Source organism: Nicotiana tabacum, chromosome 17, assembly GCF_000715075.1.
Source record: "Nicotiana tabacum cultivar K326 chromosome 17, ASM71507v2, whole genome shotgun sequence".
NCBI classification, from domain to species: domain Eukaryota; kingdom Viridiplantae; phylum Streptophyta; class Magnoliopsida; order Solanales; family Solanaceae; genus Nicotiana; species Nicotiana tabacum.
In genome coordinates this window covers 104,278,595-104,305,520 of record NC_134096.1, presented here as the reverse complement: position 1 = coordinate 104,305,520, position 26,926 = coordinate 104,278,595, and the positions used below count along the sequence as shown (strand labels likewise).

The window sequence follows — 26,926 nt, the reverse complement described above, 5'->3', positions numbered from 1 at the left end:
ACACTGATGTAGCGGTACCTCAAACCCCAGTGTTTCAGCGAACACAAAATTCGGTAGTAAATCACACTTACAGTTGCTTTGTTTGAAGTTAAAACAATGCAGAACGAAAGAGTAGAAACTCAGAAAATCGTATGGAAATGCTGAGAGGAAGGAGTGCAATGTATAGCCAAAGTTGAGCGTTTTCAGTTTTTGTATTGTGTTTTTTCGTTTTTAGTTTGTGTCTTTCTTCAACAGCTGCTGCATATATATATAGCAGCCAGCTTTGAAGATGAACGACCCTCCATCCTCCATGGTGGAGCATGCACTAGCTTGTTTGTGGAGCAAGCACTTGGCCATGGTGGGAAGAGCATTAGGCGGCTGCTATTGCAGCTGGTGGTCAATACACGGATTGAAAAATATCCGTTACAAATGCGGATAATCTTACGTTAATATTTACTATTAACAAATAAATTTGGTCCAAAAAATTAATCAATCAATCGATCATTTGACCAAATCCAAATCCAAATCCAAATCCGAAGCCGAAGCTGAAGCCGAAGCCGTAGCCGTAGCCGTAGCCGAAGCCGAGCCGAGCGAGCGACGACGGCGCGAGGCTTGCTTTCTTCTTAACTCTTTAAGAGCTACAAGAAGAGCAATTATATATATACCCACCAAAAATCTTTTCCTCTTCCAATATGGGACAATATCTCATTGTCAAGCGGGGAAAACTTAAAATTTTACTCAAAAATTTTATTTTTCCTCTGTTTCCCATTCACCCTCATTTTAAGACTATTTCATCTTAAATAACAAAAACCTCAACAATCCCCCACATGAATGGGGAATGGCTATATCACGGAAGTATGCATGGAAAAACTATGTGATTTGCAAGCAAGGATTAATCGCATCTGGATAAGTAGATTTCTCTTTGAACTTTCCGTAGTGAACTTATGTCGGATATACTCGGTCAATCGGTAGATTTGATATCTTTGAACCGTCGAACTTTGGTGTATACCTAGACAACCATAAGTCACACAACCGACCCTTAACCGTCTTTGGCTCTCATTGTTGTGTTCGTTTCAGCCATGAACACCGCCTGGTTTCATAAGTGCGTAGAGAACTGGCCTTACAAAGTTCTCCTTGAAGCGGCTAACACTTCACACTTACATAGGTGATTCCTAAACTTGTCATCCTATAGATACACTATTTGATATACCCTGTATCAAATTTAGAAATCATTAAAAAGCCTTAATGCTTTATCCTTGGTACTGAACATTGTCTCATCACGAGAACGGACTAAAATTTTATTTGACAATGTTGAACCGTCATTAATGACTTTGTTTGATCTCCTTGAACCTAGATCTTGGGATATCCAGTCTTCTAGGTAGAGTTACCGCCACAATGACTTGTTCTCGGCCATAGCCTCATTCCCCTTGATGATTTCTCAACTACCTCTCTAGTTAGGCCTTTTGTAAGTAGATCCGACACATTATCACTTGACTTGACATAGTCAATCGTGATAATTCCTCTAGAGAGTAATTGCCTAACGGTTTTATGTCTTCGTCGTATATGACGAGATTTACCGTTATACATAACGCTCCCAGCCCTTCCAATTGCCGTTTGACTATCACAATGTATGCATATTGGTGCCAACGGTTTGGGCCAAAATGGAATGTCTTCCAAGAAATTCCGGAGCCATTCAGCATCTTCACCGACTTTATCTAAGGCTATGAATTCAGCCTCCATTGTAGAGCGGGCAACACATGTTTGCTTGGACGACTTCCAAGATACCGCTCCTCCACCAATAGTGAATATATATCCACTCCTGGACTTAGAATCAGTTGAACCGGTGATCCAATTTGTATCACAGTATCCCTCAATCACCGCAGGGAATTTACTGTAGTGCAAGTAAAAGTTCTGGGTATGTTCTAAATATCTCAAAACTCGTTTCATTGCCATCCAATGAGATTGGCCTGGATTGCTCGTATATCGACTCAGTTTACTTATAGCACAAGCTATATCTGGTCGTGTACAATTCATGATATATATTAAGCATCCCAACACACGAGCATAATCCAATTGTGATATGCTTTGGCCTTTATTCTTTGCTAATGCAAGATTCACGTCAATTGGAGTCTTTGCAACTTTAAAGCCCAAGTGCTTGAATTTTTCAAGTACTGTCTTAATATAATGAGATTGTGACAATGCCAGACCTTGAGGAGTCTTATGGATCTTAATTCCCAGAATTAAATCAGTAACTCCCAAGTCTTTCATATCAAACTTGCTATTGAGCATACGCTTAGTAGCATTTATGTTGGCAATGTCATTACCCATTATCAGCATATCATCCACATATAGGCAAACAATGACTATGTGATTTGGAACATTTTTAATGTACACACATTTATCACATTCATTTATCTTAAAATCATTTGACAACATTATTTGGTCAAATTTCGCATGCCATTATTTGGGTACTTGTTTTAGTCCGTAAAGAGACTTAACAAGTCTACATACCTTCTTTTCTTTACCTGCAACTACAAACCCTTCAGGTTGTTCCATGTAAATTTCTTCCTCCAACTCTCCATTTAAGAAGGCCGTCTTAACATTCATTTGATGAATTTCAAGACCATACACTGCAGCTAATGCTACTAACATCCGTATGGACGTAATTCTTGTAACTGGAGAGTATGTATCAAAGTAGTCTAGACCTTTTCGTTGTCTATACCCTTTGACTACGAGTCTTGCCTTGAATTTATCAATAGTGCCGTCATCTTTGATTTTTCTCTTAAAAATCCATTTAGAACCCAAAGGTTTATTTCCAGGAGGAAGATCAACCAATTCCCATGTATGGTTGTTCAATATGGATTCTATTTCACTATTGACTGCCTCTTTCCAAAACAATAATTCCGAAGAAGTCATAGCTTCTTTAAATGTTTGAGGCTCATTCTCCAATAAGAAAGTTACAAAATCTGGTCCAAATGAATTAGACGTTCTTTGACGTTTACTACGTCTTGGATCCTCCTGATTACATGTACTTTCTTTTGTTTCTTCCCGAGGTCGTTTAGATCCTTCACCAAAAGACTCACATTCCTTTTTATACGGATATATATTTTCAAAGAACTCAGCATTATCTGATTCTATAACCGTATTATTATGAATGTCAGGATTTTCTGATTTATGAACCAGAAATCGATATGCTTTACTATTTGTCGCATATCCTATGAAAACACAATCAACGGTTTTCGGTCCTATCTTTACCCTTTTGGGTTTAGGAACTTGCACTTTTGCCAAACACCCCCACACTTTAAAATAATTCAAGTTGGGCTTCCTTCCTTTCCATTTTTCATATGGAATGGATTGTGTTTTGCTATGGGGCACTCGATTTAATATTTGATTAGCCATAAGAATGTCTTCCTCCCACAAGTTTTGTGGCAAACCAGAACTTATCAACAACGCGTTCATCATCTCCTTTAATGTGCGATTCTTTCTTTCCGCAATCCCATTAGATTGGGGCATGTAAGGAGCAGTTGTTTGATGAATAATTCAATATTCTAAACATATTTCTTCAAAAGGAGATTCATATTCACCACCCCTATCACTTCTTATCATTTTTACTTTCTTGTTAAATTGCGTTTCAACTTCATTTTTGTATTGCCTGAATGCGTCTATTGCTTCATCTTTACTATTCAGTAAGTAAACATAGCAATATCGAGTACCATCGTCAATAAAAGTTATGAAATACTTCTTTCCACCGCGAGATGGTATTGACTTCATGTCACAAATATCTGTGTGAATTAAGTCTAAAGAATTTGAATTCCTTTCAACTGACTTATAAGGATGTTTAACATACTTAGATTCCACACATGTTTGACATTTTGATTTTTCGCATTCAAACTTAGGCAGTACTTCCAAGTTAATTATTTTTCGCAAGGTTTTATAATTGACATGACCCAAACGTACATGCCATAAATCATTTGACTCAAGTAAGTAAGAAGAAGCTGAAATATTATTATTGTTTTCCATAACCATTACATTCAGATTGAAAAGGCCCTCGGTGAGGTAACCTTTTCCTACAAATATTTTATTCTTACTTATGACAACCTTGTTGGACACAAAAATGCACTTAAAATCATGCTTAACAAAAAGTCCAGTAGAGACTAAATTCTTTCTCATTTCGGGAACATGAAGGACATTATTCAAAGTCATGACCTTGCCAGAAGTCATTTTCAGAAATATCTTTCCATATCCTTCAACTTTTAATGTTGAAGCATTTCCCATATAAACTGTCTCTCCAGGTCCAGCAGGAGCATAAGTAGCAAAAGCTTCTCTAACTACACAAACATGCCGAGTGGCTCCTGAATCAAACCACCACAGTTTAGGATTTCCCACCAAGTTACATTCAGAAAGCATGGCACACAAGTTATCAACATCATCATGGTTTACTACCATGTTTGCTTGACCCTTTTTCTTGTCTTTCTTCGGAGTACAACACTCCGTAGATTTGTGTCCCATTTTTCCACAGTTGTAGCAGTTTCCACTGAACCGCTTCTTGCTTGGGTTGTATTTCGGACCAGAAGCCTTCTTCCTCTTTTTGTTATCTTCAACAATATTTGCTCCCATTATTGTTGAATTTCCACGGTCTCTCCTTTCAGCAGCTTTATTATCCTCTTCGATTCTCAACCGAACAATGAGATCTTCAAGGGACATTTCCTTTCGTTTGTGTTTCAAATAATTTTTGAAGTCCTTCCACAACGGAGGCAACTTCTCAATCATTGCTGCTACTTGGAATGCTTCATTGATGACAAGACCATCAGCAAGTAGATCATGAATAATCACTTGTAATTCCTGGACTTGGGTAATAACAGACTTGCTATCTACCATTTTGTAGTCCAAAAATTTTGCCGGCAATGAATTTCTTCATCCCGGCATCTTCAGTTTTATATTTCTTTTCAAGCGCATTCCATAATTATTTTGACGTCTCCACGCCACTGTATACATTATACAAATTATCATCCAGTTCACTAAGAATATAATTCTTGCATAAAAAATCAGAATGCTTCCACGCTTCAATCACGATAAAGCGTTCATTCTCTGGAGTTTTATCTGGCAGATCAGGAACATCTTCCTTGATGAACTTCTGTAGACATAACGTAGTTAAGTAGAAGAACATCTTCTGCTGCCAGCGCTTGAAATCAATCCCGGAAAATTTTTCGGATTTTTCTGCCGGTGCCAATGCCGGTGTTCGGCTTGTCGATGCGTTGGCAGTCACCGTCGGAACAGCTTGGTTTTCGCTTTCAGTCGTCATTTTTTCTGTAAAAGAATGACACAAACAAACGTTTAATACAAGTTTTCAAACTGGAGTAAAAATCACGTAGATTTTAATCTCCAACAAAACGCCACGAATGATTTACTCTCCAAAACAGGAGTACACAAAACCACAAAGGTTTTAGTTTGCAGAATAATAAGAATAACACAAATACAGAAATAAATATTAAATTTCTTAAGATTGTTATTCCCGCCAATATTGCTGTATTTATAAATAATAATTTTGCAAAATATAAGTTATCATAATGAAACAGTAATTAATTCGAGCCCACTGAATTCACAGTGTTTCCTTAAGGAATTTAATTCCCTCCTAGTACCCAAGGTTATGGATTATTTCCTCCCAGGATAGAACGAATCACACACTGGTGTAGCGGTACCTCAAACCCAAGTGTTTCAGCGAACACAAAGTTCGGTAGCAAATCACACTTACAGTTGCTTTGTTTGAAGTTAAAACAATGCAGAACGAAGGAGTAGAAACTCAGAAAATCGTATGGAAATGCTGAGAGGAAGGAGTGCAATGTATAGCCAAAGTTGAGCGTTTTCAGTTTTTGTGTTGTGTTTTTTCGTTTTTCGTTCATGTCTTTCTTGAACAGCTGCTGCATATATATAGCAGCCAGCTTTGAAGATGAACGACCCTCCATCCTCCATGGTGGAGCATGCACTAGCTTGTTTGTGGAGCAAGCACTTGGCCATCGTGGGAAGAGCATTAGGTGGCTGCTATTGCAGCTGGTGGTCAATACACGGATTGGAAAATATCCGTTATAAATGCGGATAATCTTACGTTAATATTTACTATTAACAAATAAATTTGGTCCAAAAAATTAATCAATCAATCATTTGACCAAATCCGTAGCCGTAGCCGTAGCCGAGCGACGACGACGACGGCGCGAGGCTTGCTTTCTTCTTAACTCTTTAAGAGCTACAAGAAGAGCAATTATATATATACCTACCAAAAATCTTTTTCTCTTCCAATATGGGACAATGTCTCATTGTCAAGAGGGGGAAACTTAAAATTTTACTCAAAAATTTCATTTTCCCTCCATTTTCCATTCATCCTCATTTTAAGACTATTTCATCTTAAATAACAAAAATCTCAACAGAACCCACCTTAAAATTTGTAGTACTGAATTTGAATCTGATATAAGAAAGTAATTATTAAAATGCAGTTTTTATAAGTACACTCTAACATAAAATTTTAAATTATGTATTTAATGTCGACAGAGAAAAGAACTCCTCTTTTGCTTTTATAATTGAGAAGAACGAAAAGCAAATTGGAAAAGGAAAAAGCTGAGGTGAAAAATGTTACAACTAGGATGGAAAACATCATAGCGTTGACACTCCAGCTTCATTATTGTGCTTTTTTTAATACTAATTATAATAATTTTATCTCCTTCCCATCTCACACGTTCCTTGCAACATTGGGAGTGCTAGTCACAAGCTAAATTAAACAACATTGATAAAAAAAAATCTTTATATTATCAGTATATATAATTTAAATTTTCTTTTAACTCATAATAAAATATAAAATGGAGAGAATGAGACTAAGTGCATAAAATGCTAAATACTATGTCCAAATTATGACAGCTCTTGTGGGGGCAGCCATGAAAGATGAGTACTATTTCTGTGGAATTAAAATCTTCGAGTGTGAGTAGGGACCTAATACTCTAAACAACGATATGTTTTGTTAATGGCGTTTGTTTTGTGGGCAAAAATAATTGGATTCATGTGCAAAGGCCAAAAATACCATCATTTTAATCAATTAATGTCCATTTATTGCGTTTCGGGTCCAATTCCACGAACAGTCCATGCTTGATAGCAACTGCCACGTGCCACCATTATTGGATCTTCTTTTGTTTCTTCATATTCTGTTGTTTTGCTCTAAACCTTTAACCCATCACACTCATAATTCATTTCCCTCATGTTTTTTTTTGGGGGGGTATTTTTCTTCTTTTATTGGTATGTTACTGTCAAATTCTTTCACATTAATACAGTTAATGAACGGTTGTTTCTTTTTATCGTTTTGAGCAACCTTCAACCAAATGAGTTAGTTGTTTGGTTGAATTAGACATTTTATGGTCTTTTCAGGAATATTCAATAAAATTGAAACGATACGGAGAAGATTAGTATGACTTTTGCATAAATCTAGAAATAATAAAAATTTAAAAAGAAAATAAAAATAGACGATGCAAGAACAATTTTCTTTACATAATAAAATCCAAAAAAAAAAAAAAAGAATGATCAAAGAAGAGTACGAAGTCTCTGTCCAATTTATGGATAAGTGTGTTAACGCACTACTAATTGATATTGACTCATCCTAATAATTAGAAGAAATTTCATACTTATAAATTTGTTACCTCTTTCTTGGATATTTGTTGTTAAGTCGAGAAATAAGAAAGGGTCAATCATGTTTCTTTCTGCAGGTTTTTGCTCAAGACGAAATGACGAATCCCTTTTATTGATTTTTTTGTTAAGACACATCACATTGTTTTGGTATTTGATGTGTGATGCAACATAATGTAACGTCTAATATGATTAAAAAATGGGCTTAGACACAAGTGCTGATTCAGATTGATCACGACACAACATGTTAATATTAGACATTTACGCAAGTTGTATTAAATACCAAGGTTAAAAATAGAAGATTTTAGAAAAATACGATTCAGCACACGCATACACAAAGTAAATGGATGACTATTAAAAGAATATGCAAAGAAGAATATAACTCATTGGATCAATTTTGTGCGGCAACATTTAACTAGACAAAGAACCTAAAAAATCAATTTAACTTGATATCACATTAAATTAAGTACATGAAAAGTCGGTTTTGTGGATAAATATCACAAACGTTTCCGAATTTAATTTGATTTTGTTTAGTCGAAATTAAATTCTTGTAACTACTGGGAGCTGTACAGTACAATAAATTATTACTATTATATATGTTTATCAAATATTTTAAGATATTTAAAACTAAAAAAGAGTATGGAAAGGAGATGAAAATATTGTATTGTTAAATATAAACAAGTCACAGACGAACAAAAAGAAGATTCCAATAATTACATGTGAAAGCTAGACTTTTGTACTCCATTATATTTACTTGATACTATATGATGTTTGCCTCATCATACAGGTTGTTTGAGGTTCCTATATATAGCTCATCAAACTGCTTATAAAAAAAAAATTGTAATTTCAATAATAATGGAAGTATGGAATAATTGATGAATCTTCAAAAAGATTATAAAATGTGAATATATAAATTATAAGCCGCACGAGACATCAGATGGGGATGGGATTTGTGGGAGGCAATTCCTGCCAAAATTTCAGAAAAGATGCATATGGTTCGTACACATCTCAAAATTTCCTATTAATTAAATTTTCTAAAAGACGTGAAAAGATCATACAGTACACACTGATCAGATTGTATTTTCATATTCATGTTTCCAGGTTCGGCCAGCTGAAATTTTGTTTGATACTTGAAAGGTACTTACATACTTTTCCTTGGCATTATTAGTACATATGGGTGACTTTAATTTCAAAGGCGTTTTTATCATTTTAATTGATTCATTCTAACCTTTAAGTTTTTAACATTAAATTAAGTGTGGACTTCAAAGTTAATTAAGTTACATATATACAAAGACGGATTCAGGATTTGAGGTTTATGAATTCTTATCGTAATTTTAAATTAATATGCAATAATAACTGGGTTCACAGTTAGATATCTATAAATATTTAGTAAATTTTTTAATATAAATACAGGATCTACGCAAGAGTTATTGGGTTCCCGAAAACCCGTATTCAATGCTCTATCCGCCCCTGTATATATGTACGTCTAACAGGGTGTCTATATGAAGTCTCACGTCGGGTTTTATAAAAATAGCACCTAAAGGGTTTTATAAAAAAAATCGGAAAAGACCATATATGCCAGTGAACTATGCAAATCAGGACAAATATGTCCGTCGTTAATAGTTTGGCATAGATATGCCCAATCCGTCCAATACTTGCTCATTCATGCCCTTAGTTTAACGGAAGCACTATTTTGTCTTTCTTAAATAATTAATAATCGTACCCAACCAAAATCTGCTGATCCGTTTCTTTAGGACCTGACCCACCCATATTTCAAAGATATTTTTTGATATATTATTTTTGTTTGATTGAGAAATTGTGTGATAATCATATTTATTTATTTGAGTAATTTGATAATCGATTTTGTTTTTTGTTATACATCATTTCGGGAAGTAATCCTACTAAAAGTAGTAATTGATATTTATTTATTATTTTAATAATATAATATTCGAATTAGTTTGTGCTTTCTTCAATTATTTTACCATCTATTTTTATTTTTCTCACAATCTATTTGTATTTTTTACCAATACAAATACAAATAACTCCATGTTCACTATAACTTAACCGGATGGATCCGTTTTTTTGTTTAGATAAGTGATTATTAGTTTATTGGATTATTTTCTGCATTACAAATTTGTTATGAAATAAGTAATAAATTATTAAAACAGTGGTGCTTCTTTTTCATTTTTATTAATTAATTATTTCATAACAAAAATAGTGGTGCTTCTTTTCCATTTTTATTAATTAATTATTTCATAACAAGCACCACTGAGAAAAATAAAAATAGATGGTAAAATGATTGAAGAAAGCACAAATTAATTCGAATATTATATTATTAAAATAATAAATAAATATCAATTACTACTTTTAGTAGGATTACTTCCCGAAATGATGTATAACAAATACAAAAATCGATTATCAAATTACTCAAATAAATAAATATGATTATCACACAATTTCTCAATCAAACAAAAATAATATATCAAAAGATATCCTTGAAATAAGAGTGGGTCGGGTCCTAACGGATCGGGTCCGCAGATTTTGGTTGGATCCGATTATTAATTATTAAAGAAAGATAAAATAATGATTTCGTTAAACTAAGGGCATGAATGAGCAAGTATTTGACGGATTGGGCATATCTTTGCCAAACTATTAACGATGGGCATATCTGTCCTAATTCACATAGTTCATTGACATATATGACCCTTTTCCGTAAAAAAGTTGCGTCAATCCACCAACTGGTTTGAGGTTTTAAATTGATTCTCAAAAACATTTTACACCCTTGGGGTGTAGACTTGTAGTGAAGGGGAAATCGATCAAAATTTAACCTTTTTCTTCTTCCCATGACAAGCCCCAACTGCACCCCCAACCGAAAAAGAATTGCATAGAATAATTAAAAGATATTATAAGAAGGAATGGAAGGAGAAAATAGATGTTTGATACGAGGAAAATGTTGAAGACTGGACGGATCGATGCAATAAACTTGGAGAAGAGATATTCTATTATGTAATTCTCAATGACTGCATTTTGTGGCATTGCGGTAGTATATGTAGAGGCGGATTCAGGATTTAACTTTATAGGTTTAGATTCACAATTCTATCATAATTCATCTAATTTAATAAATTTAAATTTTATTATTTGTATATATTTAAGGATTTTTTAAACAAAAATATAAGGTATGAACGAAGGCAACGAGTTCATGATTTTTGGATACGACTTGTTCTAGTATCCTTGGATCTAAGGGCTTCGCGGAAGGAACAAATTTTATGCCCCAATCTCAAAGAAGCTACGAATTCAAGTACTTATACATATACAAGGAACAAGGTCAAAAAGAAAATATTGCCTGATTGTTTGACCGAAATAACATTTCAGAGACATAAGGTTAATTCTATGTGGCGGAGTTAAATTTTTTTTTAAAAAGATTCAGGAAATAACAAATTAGAATATTGAACCTAGGATTTAAACATGCAACCTAAAGAAAGTTTTGAGCCAATTTATCATTAGAATAGAATGCATAGGAGATTAACAATCTATACATATGCATTTAAATAAATAGTGTATATGCACATTAGATTTTTTTTTTCTGATGAAACGAATCCTTTGAAGCTACTGGCAAGTTCATAGAGAAACTATTTTCAGCCAAGAACAGTAAAAACGAATTTGGAGAAAGTACATATAATATGGCCATTATTTTATCAAATGAAGTCCATCTCACATAAGCATAAGTATCTTTGTAAAGTGTAGACTTTGTTGGCAATATTCTTTGGGACCCAAAAATATTGTATTGTGTGTTGGACATCATTTGCACAAGTTGTATCTCTTCTTTTACACCTAAGAGGTCAAGACTTTTTTGCCTATAAAAGGAAAGGTCATTAGTTCATTTTAGACACACCAACAAGACTTGTCTTCAATTCTTGTTTCTTCCTTTCTTCCTTTATTAAGAGTGTTTTGTATGAGAGTTAGTGTTGGGAAGAACTTGTGTGAACCCTTTCTTTGGAGTGATCTTGTGAGGTTATTCTTTTAGGGTATTTGGGATTAATTAGAGTGTTTACTCTAATTTTGTACTCTCTTTTGTACTCTTATTGTTATAGTAAATTGCTCTTCTCCGCTTGTGGACGTAGTTCACTTTGATCGAACCACGTTAAATTTGTGTTTTCTTTATCTACTTTAATTGTCGTTGTTATCAACTTCTATTGTCTTTGTTATTGCCATTATACCGTTGTTTGACTATATTCCGCACTACCCGAATTATCAATCCTAACCGTACAAGTGCTTCTCATTTTTCTATAATATAAAATGGGTTGAAATAAACTAAATATGTCAAAATCGTACAACCAATAAGATATAGATACAACTTACTCTATCCGTTTCAATTTACGTGGAGTATCATTTTATTTTTTTTAAACTCTATGATACATGAAATATCATCTATAATTAGGATCGTACGTAATAGTAAGTGTCACATCATATATATATATAGACACCCAAAAAGCTGCAAGAAATTGCACCCAAAATCAGCTGCCACACATAAATCCTAGTCTACTTACTACTAGGGTCTAGGCTGCAGCTTCTCAGCCTCCAAGGCTAGTGTATTCAATGGGGCAAAACTGTGCATCACTTCTAACACCGGCCCTTGAAGTTAGTTTGTTTCAATAGTTGTATTTGTCTGACTATAAGAAATTGATACTTGTGTCTTAAATATTCTCTAATATTGTGCAACTGTAAAATCTTTTCATTAAGACTAAATTGAATAAAATAAAAAATATAAAATTAAATTATTTTTAACATATTAATAAAGAAAATGTATATAGAAGAGAGGGAATTGTATATAGAAACACAACTCTGGTTACGAAAGGAGACAAATAGACGTCAAATGTTGTTGAAACACTTGAAATTTGTTATTGGAAAATATTAGTCATTCTGTTTGGTTTAATATTCACTGTTCCTTGAGCCGATGGTCTATCAAAAATAATATTTTACCTTTGCAAGATAGAAAAAAAATTTATGGATACGTTACCTTCCTCATATTCTATCTATGGAATTAAATTGAGTTTGTTGTTGTCGTTGTTTGGTCTAATATGAGTAATATCTAATTGCACGCGATATTAGATACTATTAATTTGATTAAAATATTATATCAATAATATTAGAAGAGCTGTCGTGACCTTTGTATATTGAACTTATATATTCTTTTGTTTTATTTCCATCTTTGTTTATTCTCGGAAGGCATGTGTTATAAATCGAAATCTCTTGTAACTTTTCCTCTAGAAAATAGTTTTAAAAACCCTGTGGCTCGTAGAACAAGACACTTTAGAGCCCGGGTTATCTCAAAAGCTCACTTTTACATGTAACTAGAACATCACGAAATTAATGTAAAGGTTTCGAGGTTTGTTCTTTAAATTCTTTTTGTTCTTTCTCTCTCGGTTACAACTTACAATTAAAAAGGTTTTTAATCCCACAAAAGTTTCTTGCTGTTCCAGGTTGTCTGTATTAATTTATTTATTTTTTGGACTAGAACCATATCTTTCTTGAGCTGTTAGGTTGAGATCCATACCTACCAATTAAAAATGTTATACTAAAATGTTGATCAAAGTGACTAAGTTTTTTTTATGTGAACATAGAAATTAGTTACATAATTTGTTTAAAATAAATTAATAAATTCTGAAACTATGAAAAATACTGTATAAATTACTTTGCAATAATTAAAATATCCTCAGATATATGACTTCCTCAAAATATGACTCTACTCGTAGCTTTTGCTCCATTCAAAATATGACTCCCTCAGATATATGGCCATATAATGAAACAGCAGATTACTATTTACTTCGTTACATTTAGTTGGATTAGGAGAAGATGTTCTATTTATATTATGCTTATCGACTAATAATTACTGAAGTGAAATGAGAAGATTTAAGATCTCAAGGGGTTGTGTATAAGCAAGTGTAAACTTGTATATATGTTTCATTTAAATTTTTACGGGATCAACTTTTTCCAGTTGGTATTACCAGTTTCGTGCTAAGCTTGCGAGAAAGAACTTCTTACCAACTTGAAACAGTGAATCAATTAAAAATCTCCGATAAGTACACCAAAATTAATTTATAAGTTTTCATAGTTGACCATAAGAAAAAAGAGAAAAAATTTGCTCAGCCAACCATAAAACAAAAGATTGGAGGAGTAAAGAAAGTAAAAAGTTGGTTATATTTCTTATTGACTTACTTTTTTATACTACGTGTGAGAATACCAGTATCACCTCTTTCTTAAAAATCTGAAAAAGAATAAAACTTAAATATTGCAACAAGCACCTTAAAACTTACGGCAAGTATTTGTAATTAAGAAAAGAAAACAAACCTAATCTATTTATATTATTATAAAAGCATTAATACAATATCGGTTTACAAAAATAATCTTATAATATTAAGCATAATAACTCATAATAAAAGAACATAACCGGAATTCTAGATATTAGCCTTATAATACTATTAGTTTTAGGACATAATATATCCTACATGATTATCTTTAGGAATCTTATTAGTATAATTACTTTGGGGATATCTAATTCATATAAAATTGAACAAGTAAATATCTTTAGTCATGTAATCATATTACTTCCTATTACTAATTTAATTTGAAAACGTATTATAATGTCCTATTACTAATTTAATTTCAGAATGTATTATATTGTCCAAATTTATTTAGAAAAATGAGAGCCTATATTATTATAAAAGCATAAATACAATATTAATATATCAAAATAGCCCTAAAATATTAAACAGAAGAACTCATAGGGAAATGACATAAGTGCAATAACCTATTTTTTGGATTACAATACCTTCTATGCTAATTTTTAATATTTAAAATTTTAAAATTAATAAATTTTTGTCTATTAAATTCTTATTAAAAATACGTAGGAAGATTTAATAAAATCAATTTCATAAGAATTCTCCGTATTTGCATTACATTACCATTCCATAAATGTGTGAAAAAAAGAAAAAAATGGTTGGTAAGAGTCAATACCACTAATGATTCTACAACATAAAGATCTAAAACTGAAATGTCATATCAATCTTTTACTCTTTGAAAATAAAATTTATGGTGGATAAAATTATAATTAAGATTAAATATTCAAAACAAGAGATGAACTAATATTAAGATCTGAATCAACATAGAATAAATTATTTTTTATGTTAAAACTAAATAATTAAATCTTTTAATTAATTATTTAGCAAGAGAATCCAATTCAATTATTTTTTAAATTCATCATATGAGTAAAATTCTTATTCAAGTTAAAAAAAAATCTTAGGGTACATAAATTTATTCCATAAAAAGAGTGTTAGAACACAAAATAAAAATGTTAGTATATTATTAAGAATCAAAATATTATACAAGTGTTAGAGTAAGCACAATCAAAGCTAAATCTTAAACAAGAACAAGCTTTCAAGATTATATTATAAAGAGTCGACTCTGGTACAACGAGATTATTCTTTGTAGATGCCTCCGGCGGAATCGAAATAATATTTCTATATATGTCATGCATTACTTGCAAATATCATATCAAGAGGCATGACACTATTAGCAATAATAGCAAATGATATACCAACAACAATTTTATTGTGAGGCCATCCACTTTAGATTTGATATACCTCTTCAAACAACTTAAATACCATCACAAATATATCAAAACAGAGTAATGGTGCTAAATTTATAAGGAAAGCAAAATTGATAATATGGGATGAAGCGCTTATGGCTAAGTGTCAAACAATCAAAATAATTGCCCGAAGTTCTAGAGATATATTGGGTATTAATGAACTGTTTGGTAAAAAAATTAATGGTTTGGGAGGTGACTGTCAAGTACTACCAGTAGTTCCAAAATCGACAAAAGTAGAGACTGTAAAAGCTAGCTTGCCAAAGTTATACTTCTGGCCTCAAACGAAAAAGATTCAACTGACAAGAAATATAAAGTAAGAACAGATACAGTATTCAATGTCTTCTTGCTTCGTGTGGGAAACGAAGATCAGAAAAGCATCCAATAAAAGATGATTTGGTTCTTCCTGAACACTTGGTTATCAATCACAATGGTATTAGTAGTGCATTTAATAAGAGAAATATTTCTATCATTAAATTAAAATGCAATATGTGCAAATCGCATGATAGAATTAATAAGATATCTTAGCTAGCATAAATGAATATGTTTATCAACTAAATAAAATGTTGATTGCAAAATTTTATAGTAAAAATAAAATATTTTTCAGTTTTTGACTCAGCTAAAAATAATACCAATAATTACTACCAATAAGAATAATTAAATACTTTAATACCAAATGACATTCTACCACATGTTTGTTGTCAAGTTTCTTATTTCCTACATATGTTAGTGTCACCGTATATATAATAGACTAAGTTAAAATTAATTTTCCACTGTATATAGGTTAATTTTGAAGAAAAATATGCTCGTTATGCTACTGAAAAACTTAGATACGCCGAATAGCTTATGTATTTGCACATAGATGGTATATAGAAGTTTGACAATAACGTCATATATGCAAAAATATATGATACTGATCAATGTACTTCTAAGTATATTCTTATCCCTGAATTCAACTTTTGTCTTCCGAAACTAAGGAATATCCTTTTAAATTTGTGTGAAAATAATTTTTAGTATGTTTACGTTTTGCAAATATAATAAATAAATATAAGGACAAACATCCTAAATATTGGACTATAATTACCGCAATATGTTTTCTTGCACGAACAACTGTATGTTGCACTTTCAAGAGGGATATCAAGATCGACAATAAGAGTTATGGTTAAGACAGAGCAACCAACGTATTAGGAAGAAACATACACAAAAAAATATTGTCCATAAAGAAGTGTTCGTTAAGATACCCCCACATTAATTACTTTTAAACTATAATATATATAATTATCTAATTAACATGACAAAATTGATCATTTGTGTAAGTTTTGATGATATCCTTTTATTTAAACTTCATGTATTATGTTAATATAATAATATTTTCCGGCATTTAGATGATTGTTGTATTATTATACTTAAAATTTCTCTCATTAATTAAATTTTATTTTTTCTTCATATAAATAAATATTTAAATCATCATGTGCCATTATTAACGTGCAACGCACGTTCATAGATACTAGTATAATAAAATGTGACTAAAGCTCCTCCTAGCATTAGATCAAATGAATTTAGTATATATATTTATGAGTTTCTTTTTTCTTTTTCTTGTTTTAAAAGAAATGGCTATAGAAGATTTATCTACCTAGTTTGAATTAAAGTGCACCCGACATTTAGATTGATTGATATAAGGATGCTTGTATAACTAATCCGATTGCTTAAAGATAAATCGTGGGAAAATCGATTTCTATTTAATCGAAACTTGACAAGAGAATGTTACAATCTCTGTATTAATGTTGTGAAAGGTAGAGAAGACAAAGAAAGACATGTGAGGATTTATGTTATATATATTGACAATATAAAAGAATTTAAGTAATATATATCGCATTTCTAGGATTCCGCTTATTAAAACAGATTATTAACTTTATTTTTTAAGTTATCACATAAATTTTAGGGAAAAAGGGCCAAATATATTCTTCTACTTTCGGATATTGTCTATATTTAACATCCGTTATACTATCCGATTAAATTTACCCATACCGTTATACTCTCCGGCCAAATTTACTCCTATCATAATTAAACTTTTAAAAATTACCCCTCAGTCCGTCAAGTGACCAGAATCTCTAAAATTATTTTAATTAAGTCACATATTCTTCTTCTTGATTCACTATTTTCGAAATAATTGGCATTTACCTACTTTCTTAATTGAAAAAAATAAGAGAAAGAAATATTAAAACAATACAACAGTTAGTAAACAAAGTATAGTAAATTGAAGAATTTAAATTAGGTAGCTTGTCTAAATTTCAAAAGTATTTACAACATCTCAACTTTAATAAATTCGTTGCGCCAAAGGTATGTAGACTTTGCAAGTATTAGTGATAGAAGTTGGAGTTCCTTGGAGACTTTACATTGCCGAATTCAACTTTGCTTTAATCAAACGCCTACGCATTGTGCACTCTTAAGTTAGTCGATCGAACTCTCTATTAGCCAGACAATAACAAAATATATTCGAATATACATGTACATATATAATGATCGGCTGCATATAATACACACTAAATAGACCCACTGAATTCTACGATGTGTATACGGTTGATAAATAAATAAACTTTTAAACCATTTCCGAACCTATTATCACAAGAAGAGAAGTGAGTGCATTGGTAATTAAAAATATCCATGAATAATTTTTATAATATAGTACCTTTAGCATTCACATCAATAGTAATTTCTAAAAATAGTGGAGCAAGAAAAATAATAAGTGATTTAAATATTTGGATTACTTAACAGATCAAGGGGTAATTTTTAAAAGTTTACTGATGATAGGGGTAAATTTGGTCGGAGAGTATAACGGTAGGGCTAAATTTAGCGAGATAGTATAACGAAGGTTAAATATAGATAATATCCGAAAGTAGAGGGGTATATTTGGCCATTTTTCCTAAATTTGTCAACATGTGAGAATCCAGTAGCTCTTGCATTATTAAAATTTATTAAATATAACTTAGTTGTTAAATTAAGATTGCTGTAAAAATCCATAAATTTTAAATTATGAATCCTCCTTATTATAGATTGTTAGTTGACCCTAATTTATTTGAGATTAATAGTAGTAATAGTTGTTGTTATAGATCACCTTAATTTAAGAGTGTAAAATATGCCAGTGCACATAAATTAAGCTCGGCAAAGGAGAAATTGACGGAAAAGTGAAAGAAGTCAGAGAGCATGTGGATCTCAGAAATTCTGATGTAAAGTAGAGCCTTTTTGCATGGATTCTGCTGAAAGATTATAAAGGTTTCGATCGCTTTTTGAGCATTCTTATAAGCATTATGTCTAATACTACAAAGAATAATTGACTGTCTCTGTGTGCTTATAAAGTCTGATTCATGCGATTTTGAGCACAATCTCATGCCAAATATGGTTGCCCAAAAATCAACCAAATTACTAATAGCAAGAAGTAATCTATTTGCAATAGATTACGTTAGAAATTTCTTGTATAAATAGTTGTTGTCGGAGGCCTATATCTCATACTACCCATCAAGGAATGCAGCTATGGAATTTAGGTGCTCTTTAGGTGTATTGGAGTTTGTTGTTAATAGTAATATTCATATTGTTACAAATATATATTTGAACACCAAAATTATTTCAATATGCAATGAAACATAATATGCCATTCGATTGTTTTAATTTATGTGACATAATTTGACAGAACACAAGATTTGAAAAGAAAATAAGATTCCATTCGAGTGAATATAATATAAGAAACTTATGATTTTAAACATACCATAATATTTGTATGGCTGCAAAGCTTGTCATTAAAGATAAAATGAAATGTTTAAGTTAATTCACTTTCAAGTTTAGAAAGCTATCGTTCCTCCTTGAAAGGGACTAAAAAGAAACCAAGGGAGTAATAAGATAATTAGACGAAACGAATTTATGTGAATGTATAGGTTAAAATAGATAAAAGTTGGAAATGCCAATGCTAAAAGCATCCAGATTTAGGGATCAAACTTCTTTTCCTTTTATTTTTCGTTTGAGCAAAAGGGTTCAAACTTCAATTACTTAGTATTATCAAATACAATTTATGTATTTAACCTTTCATAATAATACCTTAAGTTATAGATTCTTTATTTCTAAAATGTTTGAAATAACTGCACTCGAAGAACAAATTTTTGTCAGCAAATAATAATTTTTTATCCAAAATCAAATCAATTGACCGATGGGTGCAAGATTCGTCAAACGAAATCCATTAACAAAAAATAAAAGACCCTATGGAGATTATACTGTGAGCCTGTGACTCATCTACCTAATATTTTTATTTCGTTTATCTTACAACTATGTTGCTCGAATCCTCTAAAAAGGGGTGCCAAAACAGTGTGGCATCCTCCAAAAAATCAATATTTTTGAGAGAATCTAACATGGATGCAACAACATTTTTGAAGGATCCAAGCAACCTAAAAATTCAGAAAATAAAAGAGATTTGCCCTCAAAGAACACATCTCAATTTCGTAAGACCAATAAAACCTGACCCCCAAAAGAAGAGGTTATATTATTCAAATTGCACACTAAATTGATATCTATAATCAAGCATATGTTAAATCAAAGATAAAACAACTACCATGATAGGCTGCAACAATAAGTGCAAGCTACCAATTCTTTCTCAACTCAACCTGCCTAGTACAAAGATAAATGATAATCCGCCAATAAAACTTAAACATAAGTGCTAATTGCTTATGTAAAAAAACCCACAGTACAAGAACTAGAATTCACAATGATTCATATCTCTTCTCTTAAGCATCTACTCCCAACTCCAGAAGTAAAGTGTGGTTTAGTTTATTAGCCACTGGACCAACGAATTGAATGGGACCTGTAATCAAAACCACTAGAGATGGTGAGATGGAATGCTCCAATTTTCCCTAAACTAGTGTAGTATTAGGTGCAGCAAGTTATTGATGATAATCACTAAATAATGCTTCATAAACTACATTCATAAAACCATAACAAAACCAGTTAAGCAAAAGTAAGGTTGTTATAAAGAATATACCTGGGTTAATGTATCGGTTGTTAAGAGCCCACTCTTCCCGCTTTGAAGCAAATTTCTTAAATGGAGCACCTGAATGTACATTCCAAATTAGTCTTCAACTTGGTTGCACATCAGTACGGTTGCATTCAGTAAGAGAAACAGTTTTGATAACTTTAGCATTGTAATAAAACATAGTAATTAGTTTCCCTGAGAAAGGAGGAAACAAATGAAGCGCCAGGAAAGGAATAGAAGTTCTATTATATCTGCAGAGTTCTAACCTTCAAGCTCCACCATAGCCTTCTTGATCACCGGTTTGAACTTGCCTGTAGAATTGAATGCATTTTCAACATTAAGAGGAAAATTTTGAAATGTTATATCAGGGTGAAAATTGATGAAGGGAAGAACAAGCATTGTACCGTGTCTCCTCTCTACGTCCATCAATGAAGTGAGTGCTGTTCCACCAACGGTCCATTCTTCAACTGGAGCAGCCAAGTTTCCAACCTGATACACAGAAAATTAAGAGCAACTTCAATACAATTAGCTTATGCGTGAATTAAAGGATATTCTAAAATGAGTCGCATGGGTACAAATTTAAATGGCACAAAAAGCACACACCGATGATATCAACCCCGTCTTCCCACTTTGCAGCAGTGTTCCTGCACCGTATCCCAACGCGTAACAGTATGTGGAATCAAAATTGGATGGCAAGCCACACCTTCCTTCATAACTGGGAAGTGGTACCAATTGTCAGTCCTTTCATTTTGTATGATCTGATATTCATGGCATGACATAAACAGAAAGTAAAGCAGTGAAAGAACATGCAAGAAGAGTACCCGAAAAAGTGGGATTGTCCTTTAAATTGAGCATTATATGCACCCTTCTGCTTCCTCTGACCCAATTCAGTTTCAACCATTTGAATAAGCATTTTCTCAGTTTCAATTTTAGCTACCTGCAGAAGTACCACTTACATGTTACCACATTGTGTAGCACGGAGTAGAATGACTTTTTAACCATGATGAATAAATACCTGGACATTTCCGTGTGGATCTCTCTCAAGCAGCAGTTGTTCCTGAATAGCTAGGGGCAGCAACTCAAAGAGCTCAAGACACTGAGGAGTAAGCTTCTTTTTCCAAACACCAGCTTCATCCACGACATCATGAGCCAATATTTCGTTTAGTTCCGCAATGAGTTGCTGAACCTGCACAACGCCAATAAAAAGTCAGAACTCAGACGATCTGTTTCCAAAAGGTTTACCAGTACAAGGAAAAAGAATACTTTGACCAGGGAAAAGTTAGAGAAAAACTTCAATTTGACGAGATTAGGTTTGCTTATATGCTGTTTTACCTCAGGAATGAAATCTATAAGTCCTTCGGGAATGAGGATCACTCCATAATTGTAACCTGACTCTGCACGCTTGCAGATCACATCAGCAATATAGTCCGTAACATTCTTAAGAGTCAGTTTCTTTGCAAATACCTGCCAAAATATGACAAGTTTGAGATATAGCTGGTTTGGAAGTTTGTTAAACTTAAAGAAAGTGATATAAGCATCGTATAACTACAGATTAGTGATCAAAGATTTCTTCATTTTCTTAATGAGGCACGCCAAAACAATTAGACTATTGATTGGCTTCACGTGCACCTTTAATAACCTTGGTTCCTTTCAAAAAAATAAAAGGGTTCCTTTCTTCCTCCTCTCTTTGTAAACTTTGACACCTTATGTTTACGTAGAGCAACACTTCCTATAGAATGATGCCATTTTTATTCAAGACAAGCAGTCATATAGTTTTCTTATTAACAAGAAACAAAGGTTTATATTTTCTCCAACGATTTTGGTGTGGCACAAGAGTGTTAAATTAAGAAAGATACCTCTTCTCCAATCAAAGTAATGTTTGGATGAGTTTGCAAAGCACACTCTAGAGTAATGTGTGAAGCAGCACGCCCCATGAGCCGCACAACTGTTACGAGTAAAGGGACAAGGTTATGATATTTCAGATATATGCATAAGCAAATAGAGATAAATGAGCAGACAATGCTATTTCCTGCACGGGGTAACTAGTTCAAGCGTTCAACTATCAGCGGCAAAAATTCATAAACCATATAGTTCAAATGTGTGATTTTATCATGGTGCAGGGAAAGCACGCTTATATCACTGTACAGGCTCGTTTTTTTTTTTTTTTGGGGGGGGGGATAAGCTTGAACGTCAACCAATTTCTAAGGCTGTTTTGGAAGAATGGAGCGCGTGGGTCAACATAATGCAGTCTAAACTCAAGTAGACTAGAAACGAACATGGCTTATGTGATTCAATTTCTTAGGGAAGCATATAGTTTGAAAAAGATTGATTTCCAAAAGAATTGTGATGTCGGTAGGAGAAAGTATAGTGCTTTTTCAGTTATTGATTACACAAGTATCCTATCCTGGAATAAGGAGACATGTGATAAGAAGTGCTACATGGAGTTCATCCTTCCATATGATAGGGTTAGTGAGCTTACAATGATAGTATTTTCCTGTTGATCGAGCATCTATCATGACATTTCCAATCATTTCGGCATATATCTGTAGATTAAAATTGGATTTAGTACATGTGAACCTTCACAGGATAATATGCGACTACAAGATAATACACTATTAAGTTTAAAACTTCGAGCAGAAAAATGAGGAAATCAGACTATATGGAATATTATTGATTAAACAAATTCAAAGAAGGTAGCATTTAGAAACAAAGTATTTAAGTTTTTCAAGATTCCTTGTATTGAGCTTGTTATAGAATGAGAAAATTGTTCGTCGATTAGAAACTGATCTTCTGATGGCCAACCAAAATCAAATACGGAGTACTATATAACAAATATGAGGAAAATGATCATGCCAACCACCACAAGAAAAAGCATTCAGGTACATGCCCAACAGCAAGGTTTAAGTAGCAAGTATATTGTGTTTACGAGTCTAATTCGCATTTTTTTAAAGAGTCTAGTACACATAAATTAGTCGACATGACAGGATAACTAAGACTAGTTGACAGTAAGACTGAATTCCGAAATGTTAACGTCATAGTCCAGATAACATCCCAAGCAGCTTCATTTTCTCTACTTTGTCAGAACTTAGACCTTTTTCTTTTATACAGATAGAAAGTCTCCAATTTTTATAGAGAGAAAAATGTGCTACTCAGAAAGAATTACCTTGCATGCCGTATCAAAGCCAAAACTTGTGGGAACCTCTTTGGATTTCAAGTCACCGTCTATGGTTTTTGGGCATCCAATAACCCGAGTTTTCAAATTTTTACTTCTGAAAAACACAACTACCTATTTAGCCACAGCAATACCACTGATTAAACGTAAAACACGATCATGTCACCAGCTAAATTTTATTTCTCATTTTATTTTTGGGCACAAATGTTACCTGAAGTTTTCAGCGAGAAGACAAGCATTTGTATTGGAGTCATCTCCACCAATTACGACAAGTCCATCTAAATCGAGCTTCTTTGCTGTTTCTTCAGCTTGCTTAAACTAAAAAAAATGATTTGGAATTGGTCATCGATGTAATATTCATAGCTAGAAAGATCATAGAAGGTACAAAAATTATAGAATCTGGCAAGTACCTGCTCTGGAGTCTCAATCTTGTCCCTGCCACTGCAGATCATATCAAATCCACCCTGGAAGAAAAATATGAATTCTTACTGTTACTCCAAAATAATGTGATGGATTTTGAACTGTGATAAGGGATTGAAGTTCTAGAATGTCTTGTTAGCAGAAAAAAGTTACCAGCCAACATACCTGATTTCTGTATGGGTAAATATATTCAGGGGTCAACACCACATACTTGCACTTCATGATCCCAGCTGGTCCACCCCTGAATCCATATAATGTGCTTCCCTTGCAATGAGTCTGCAAGAAATCTACCATCCAAATATACAAAGTTGATTAAAAGCGAAAATCTGCAAGAATTAAACTGACATAAGTTCTTGACTATGATCTAACCAAATATTCCAGAAATGACATTATGTCCTCCGGGAGCTTGGCCTCCAGATAACACCACCCCAATTTTCAAACTCTGATTCATTGCAACATCCCCAGAATCTTCGGGCACCAATGATGCAGATGGTTGTCCGAATAGGGAAGGAAAAAGCTTTCCAATCTCCTCTGCAATCACCAAATCATCCTCAAATTAATCATACACATCACTTTCCAATTTGACAAACCCAAAAGTGTACAGAATATTCCGACAGTTGCCAGTTATAAATCTATAATAAATCTAACAAAAAGTGAAGAGGATTGACACTAATCACAAAACATTTACAAAAATACCAAATGTTTGACACTAATAATTTATAATTGTACACCACTTAAACTGACCAAAGAAGTCATAAAAAATGTCATGCTCCAAAGGAAGGTTCAATAAACCTTATACAGCGAAAGGGTGCAGAAAGACTTTGCAACATTAAAATTCTAGTTTATAATTCCTATACTTCCTAAATCCAACTTTTACAAGATTTGCTCCTCCTTAATTGGTGTTTGTATGGTATTTGGTTGAACTTGAAAAAGGAGTAGTTGGAAGTATGTTTGGAAATGCATTTGAAAATCGTGTGAAAATGATTACTTGACTTGAAATACTCCTCAAACCAATATTTCAATAGTTCTGAAATTCAATATTTGCAAACACTGTTGGTCAAACTATTTGAACTTTTTTTTCTTTATAACCGGAGAATCCTCGAGGGCGGGAGGCGTACAGTTCAAAACTCACACAGCCACGCAATGAGAGCAGAGAGAAATATGCTTTCTCCTTTTACTGGAGTTCAGTATTTAATATACTGAAATGATATTTGATATTTGATGCTCACAGGGCCCTTAATAACCTTGAAACTTGCTTTCAACTCCTTAAAGCACAGCGCAAGTGTCCTAATCTAGTTAAGGTGGCTATTTGAATCCTTCATATCCATTCTATTTTATATGGACCCATTCGTCCTAATCATCCTAAATTATGCATTTTTCATCTCTAAAAACCACAAACAGTAACGCATATGCTTTATTCAGATAAAAGTGAATCGAACATACAGACAAGAGATCATGCAGAACAGTATAGTAGCTTGATCTACGACACAAGAACATTGTAACTCCACAATTTACAGTGCAAAAAATGTGGAGAGCCCATGCTTCTTCTTCTACTACTTTGGATAAAATAAGTTAAGATAAAGAGCAAACTTTCAGTACAACAACTCATGAATTGAATGCAAAGACTACAGAGCGTGTAAAACATCATGGTGACTTCATCTATAATTGAAAAACCATTGTTACCCAGGAAAATGCAGTTAAAAAGAATACAGATCGGTACAGTAACTTGATCTATCAAAGTAAGAACACTGTTACCCAAGAACATACACTAAAAACCAATGCAGAACTAACTTGATCTACTGCAGGGAAAAGAATTATAACCTAAGAATTACAGTTAAAACGATAGTAGAGTAACTTCATTAATTACCTGGGTGACCGGCGGCAGAAGAAGGAGGCCCATCAACGACTTTGAAAGGGCTACCGAGGACAGAAGGAAGAGGAAGAGGGTGATCTAAACGGCTGTTTTGAACTTCACTGTAAACGGAAGGATAACGACCGGTTTCCGGTGACTTGACAGAAGAAGCTAAATCGCCGTTGGAAAGCAAAGAAATAGTAGCGGCGGCCATTGATTTCGCCGGAAAAAAGAAGAGTTGTTGTTGTTGGGGTTAGGGAGTGAGTAGTAGTGAAGTTGAGAGGCAAATATCAGATCTTTCGGAGCTTCCTATTTTATTGCTGTTCTGTCCCCATTTGAACTGCTAAAGGGCAAAATTGTCCTTGGAAACTCCGTCCGATGAGTAGGACAGGGGTATTTTAGTATATTGGCTTACAATACTCACGTGCCAAGCATGCGACTTCGTAAGGGATTATTACCAAACCAAGTAGTATATTAAATTAAGGGAAAATGCCCAAAAATGACGTTGTGGTATTCGAAATGGATCAATTATAACCTCCGTTTAAACTTGAGTCCAAAAATGACCCTGCCGTTATAGAATGAGTCTAATAATGTCGTTGTGTTATTCGAAATGGATCAATTATAACCCTCGTTTAAATTTGAGCTCACCAATGACCATGACATTAAAGAATGGGTCTAATACTGCTATTTTTCTAAGTTAGTAATGATTAGGGGTGTAAAATGAATATTTAAAAACCGACAGATCCGTGCCGAACTAATTTTTAGGTTTCTTTTAATAAAACCGTAGGTTTTTATATAAATCTATAACCGTACCGATAATTAGGGTAGGTTTTTTATTTTATAAAAATAAACTAAAAAAATATTGAACCGTACCGAATAAATTTACACATTAATGATCAACATACCGGCATGTTTTCTCCAAGTAATGCACCTAACGTGATGGTGTCCATTGGGATTATGGAAATCCAGTCGGACTTTGGACAAGGCTTATCTTAGTGGATTATCACATGGACAACGTTCTAACCCATACTAGGTTTGACATGATGCATGCACAATTGATATTGGAGTGAGGTTTCTAGAAGGGTCTAGACCGGTACTCTCAAGTGGACAACTTGAGAGGGAAAGGCACGGGACCGTCGACTGCACCGCTGATCGACTAGTCTACCGCAAATAAGCCTTTCCGAT

The 26,926-nt window shown here is 33.1% G+C and overlaps 1 protein-coding gene across 1 annotated transcript; it reads right to left on the bottom strand.

Moving 5' to 3' along the window:
* Positions 1–19,766: 19,766 nt before the first annotated feature.
* Positions 19,767–26,055, bottom strand: LOC107775390 (pyrophosphate--fructose 6-phosphate 1-phosphotransferase subunit beta). The gene is made up of 16 exons (XM_016595115.2): positions 25,757–26,055; positions 24,259–24,420; positions 24,055–24,176; positions 23,880–23,933; positions 23,681–23,787; positions 23,461–23,566; positions 22,777–22,840; positions 22,154–22,242; positions 21,630–21,761; positions 21,313–21,483; positions 21,119–21,234; positions 20,901–21,012; positions 20,702–20,786; positions 20,564–20,608; positions 20,307–20,375; positions 19,767–20,129 (listed from the first exon to the last, which is right to left on the bottom strand). Exons 1-16 carry the CDS (start codon positions 25,953–25,955, stop codon positions 20,053–20,055), a joined length of 1,710 nt encoding a protein of 569 aa, XP_016450601.1. The 5' UTR covers positions 25,956–26,055; the 3' UTR covers positions 19,767–20,052.
* Between the last annotated feature and the right edge of the window lie 871 nt (positions 26,056–26,926).

What these genes read in the sequence shown, in the direction of transcription:
- LOC107775390 (XM_016595115.2), bottom strand. Translation starts at nt 25,955, where the DNA reads ATGGCCGCCGCTACTATTTCTTTGCTTTCCAACGGCGATTTAGCTTCT. An exon ending in TGTCATTTCTGGAATATTTG is followed by an intron (nt 24,177 to 24,258) that starts GTTAGATCATAG and finishes TTTGGATGGTAG; the next exon opens with ATTTCTTGCAGACTCATTGC. An exon ending in GGACAATCCCACTTTTTCGG is followed by an intron (nt 21,013 to 21,118) that starts GTACTCTTCTTG and finishes ACCACTTCCCAG; the next exon opens with TTATGAAGGAAGGTGTGGCT.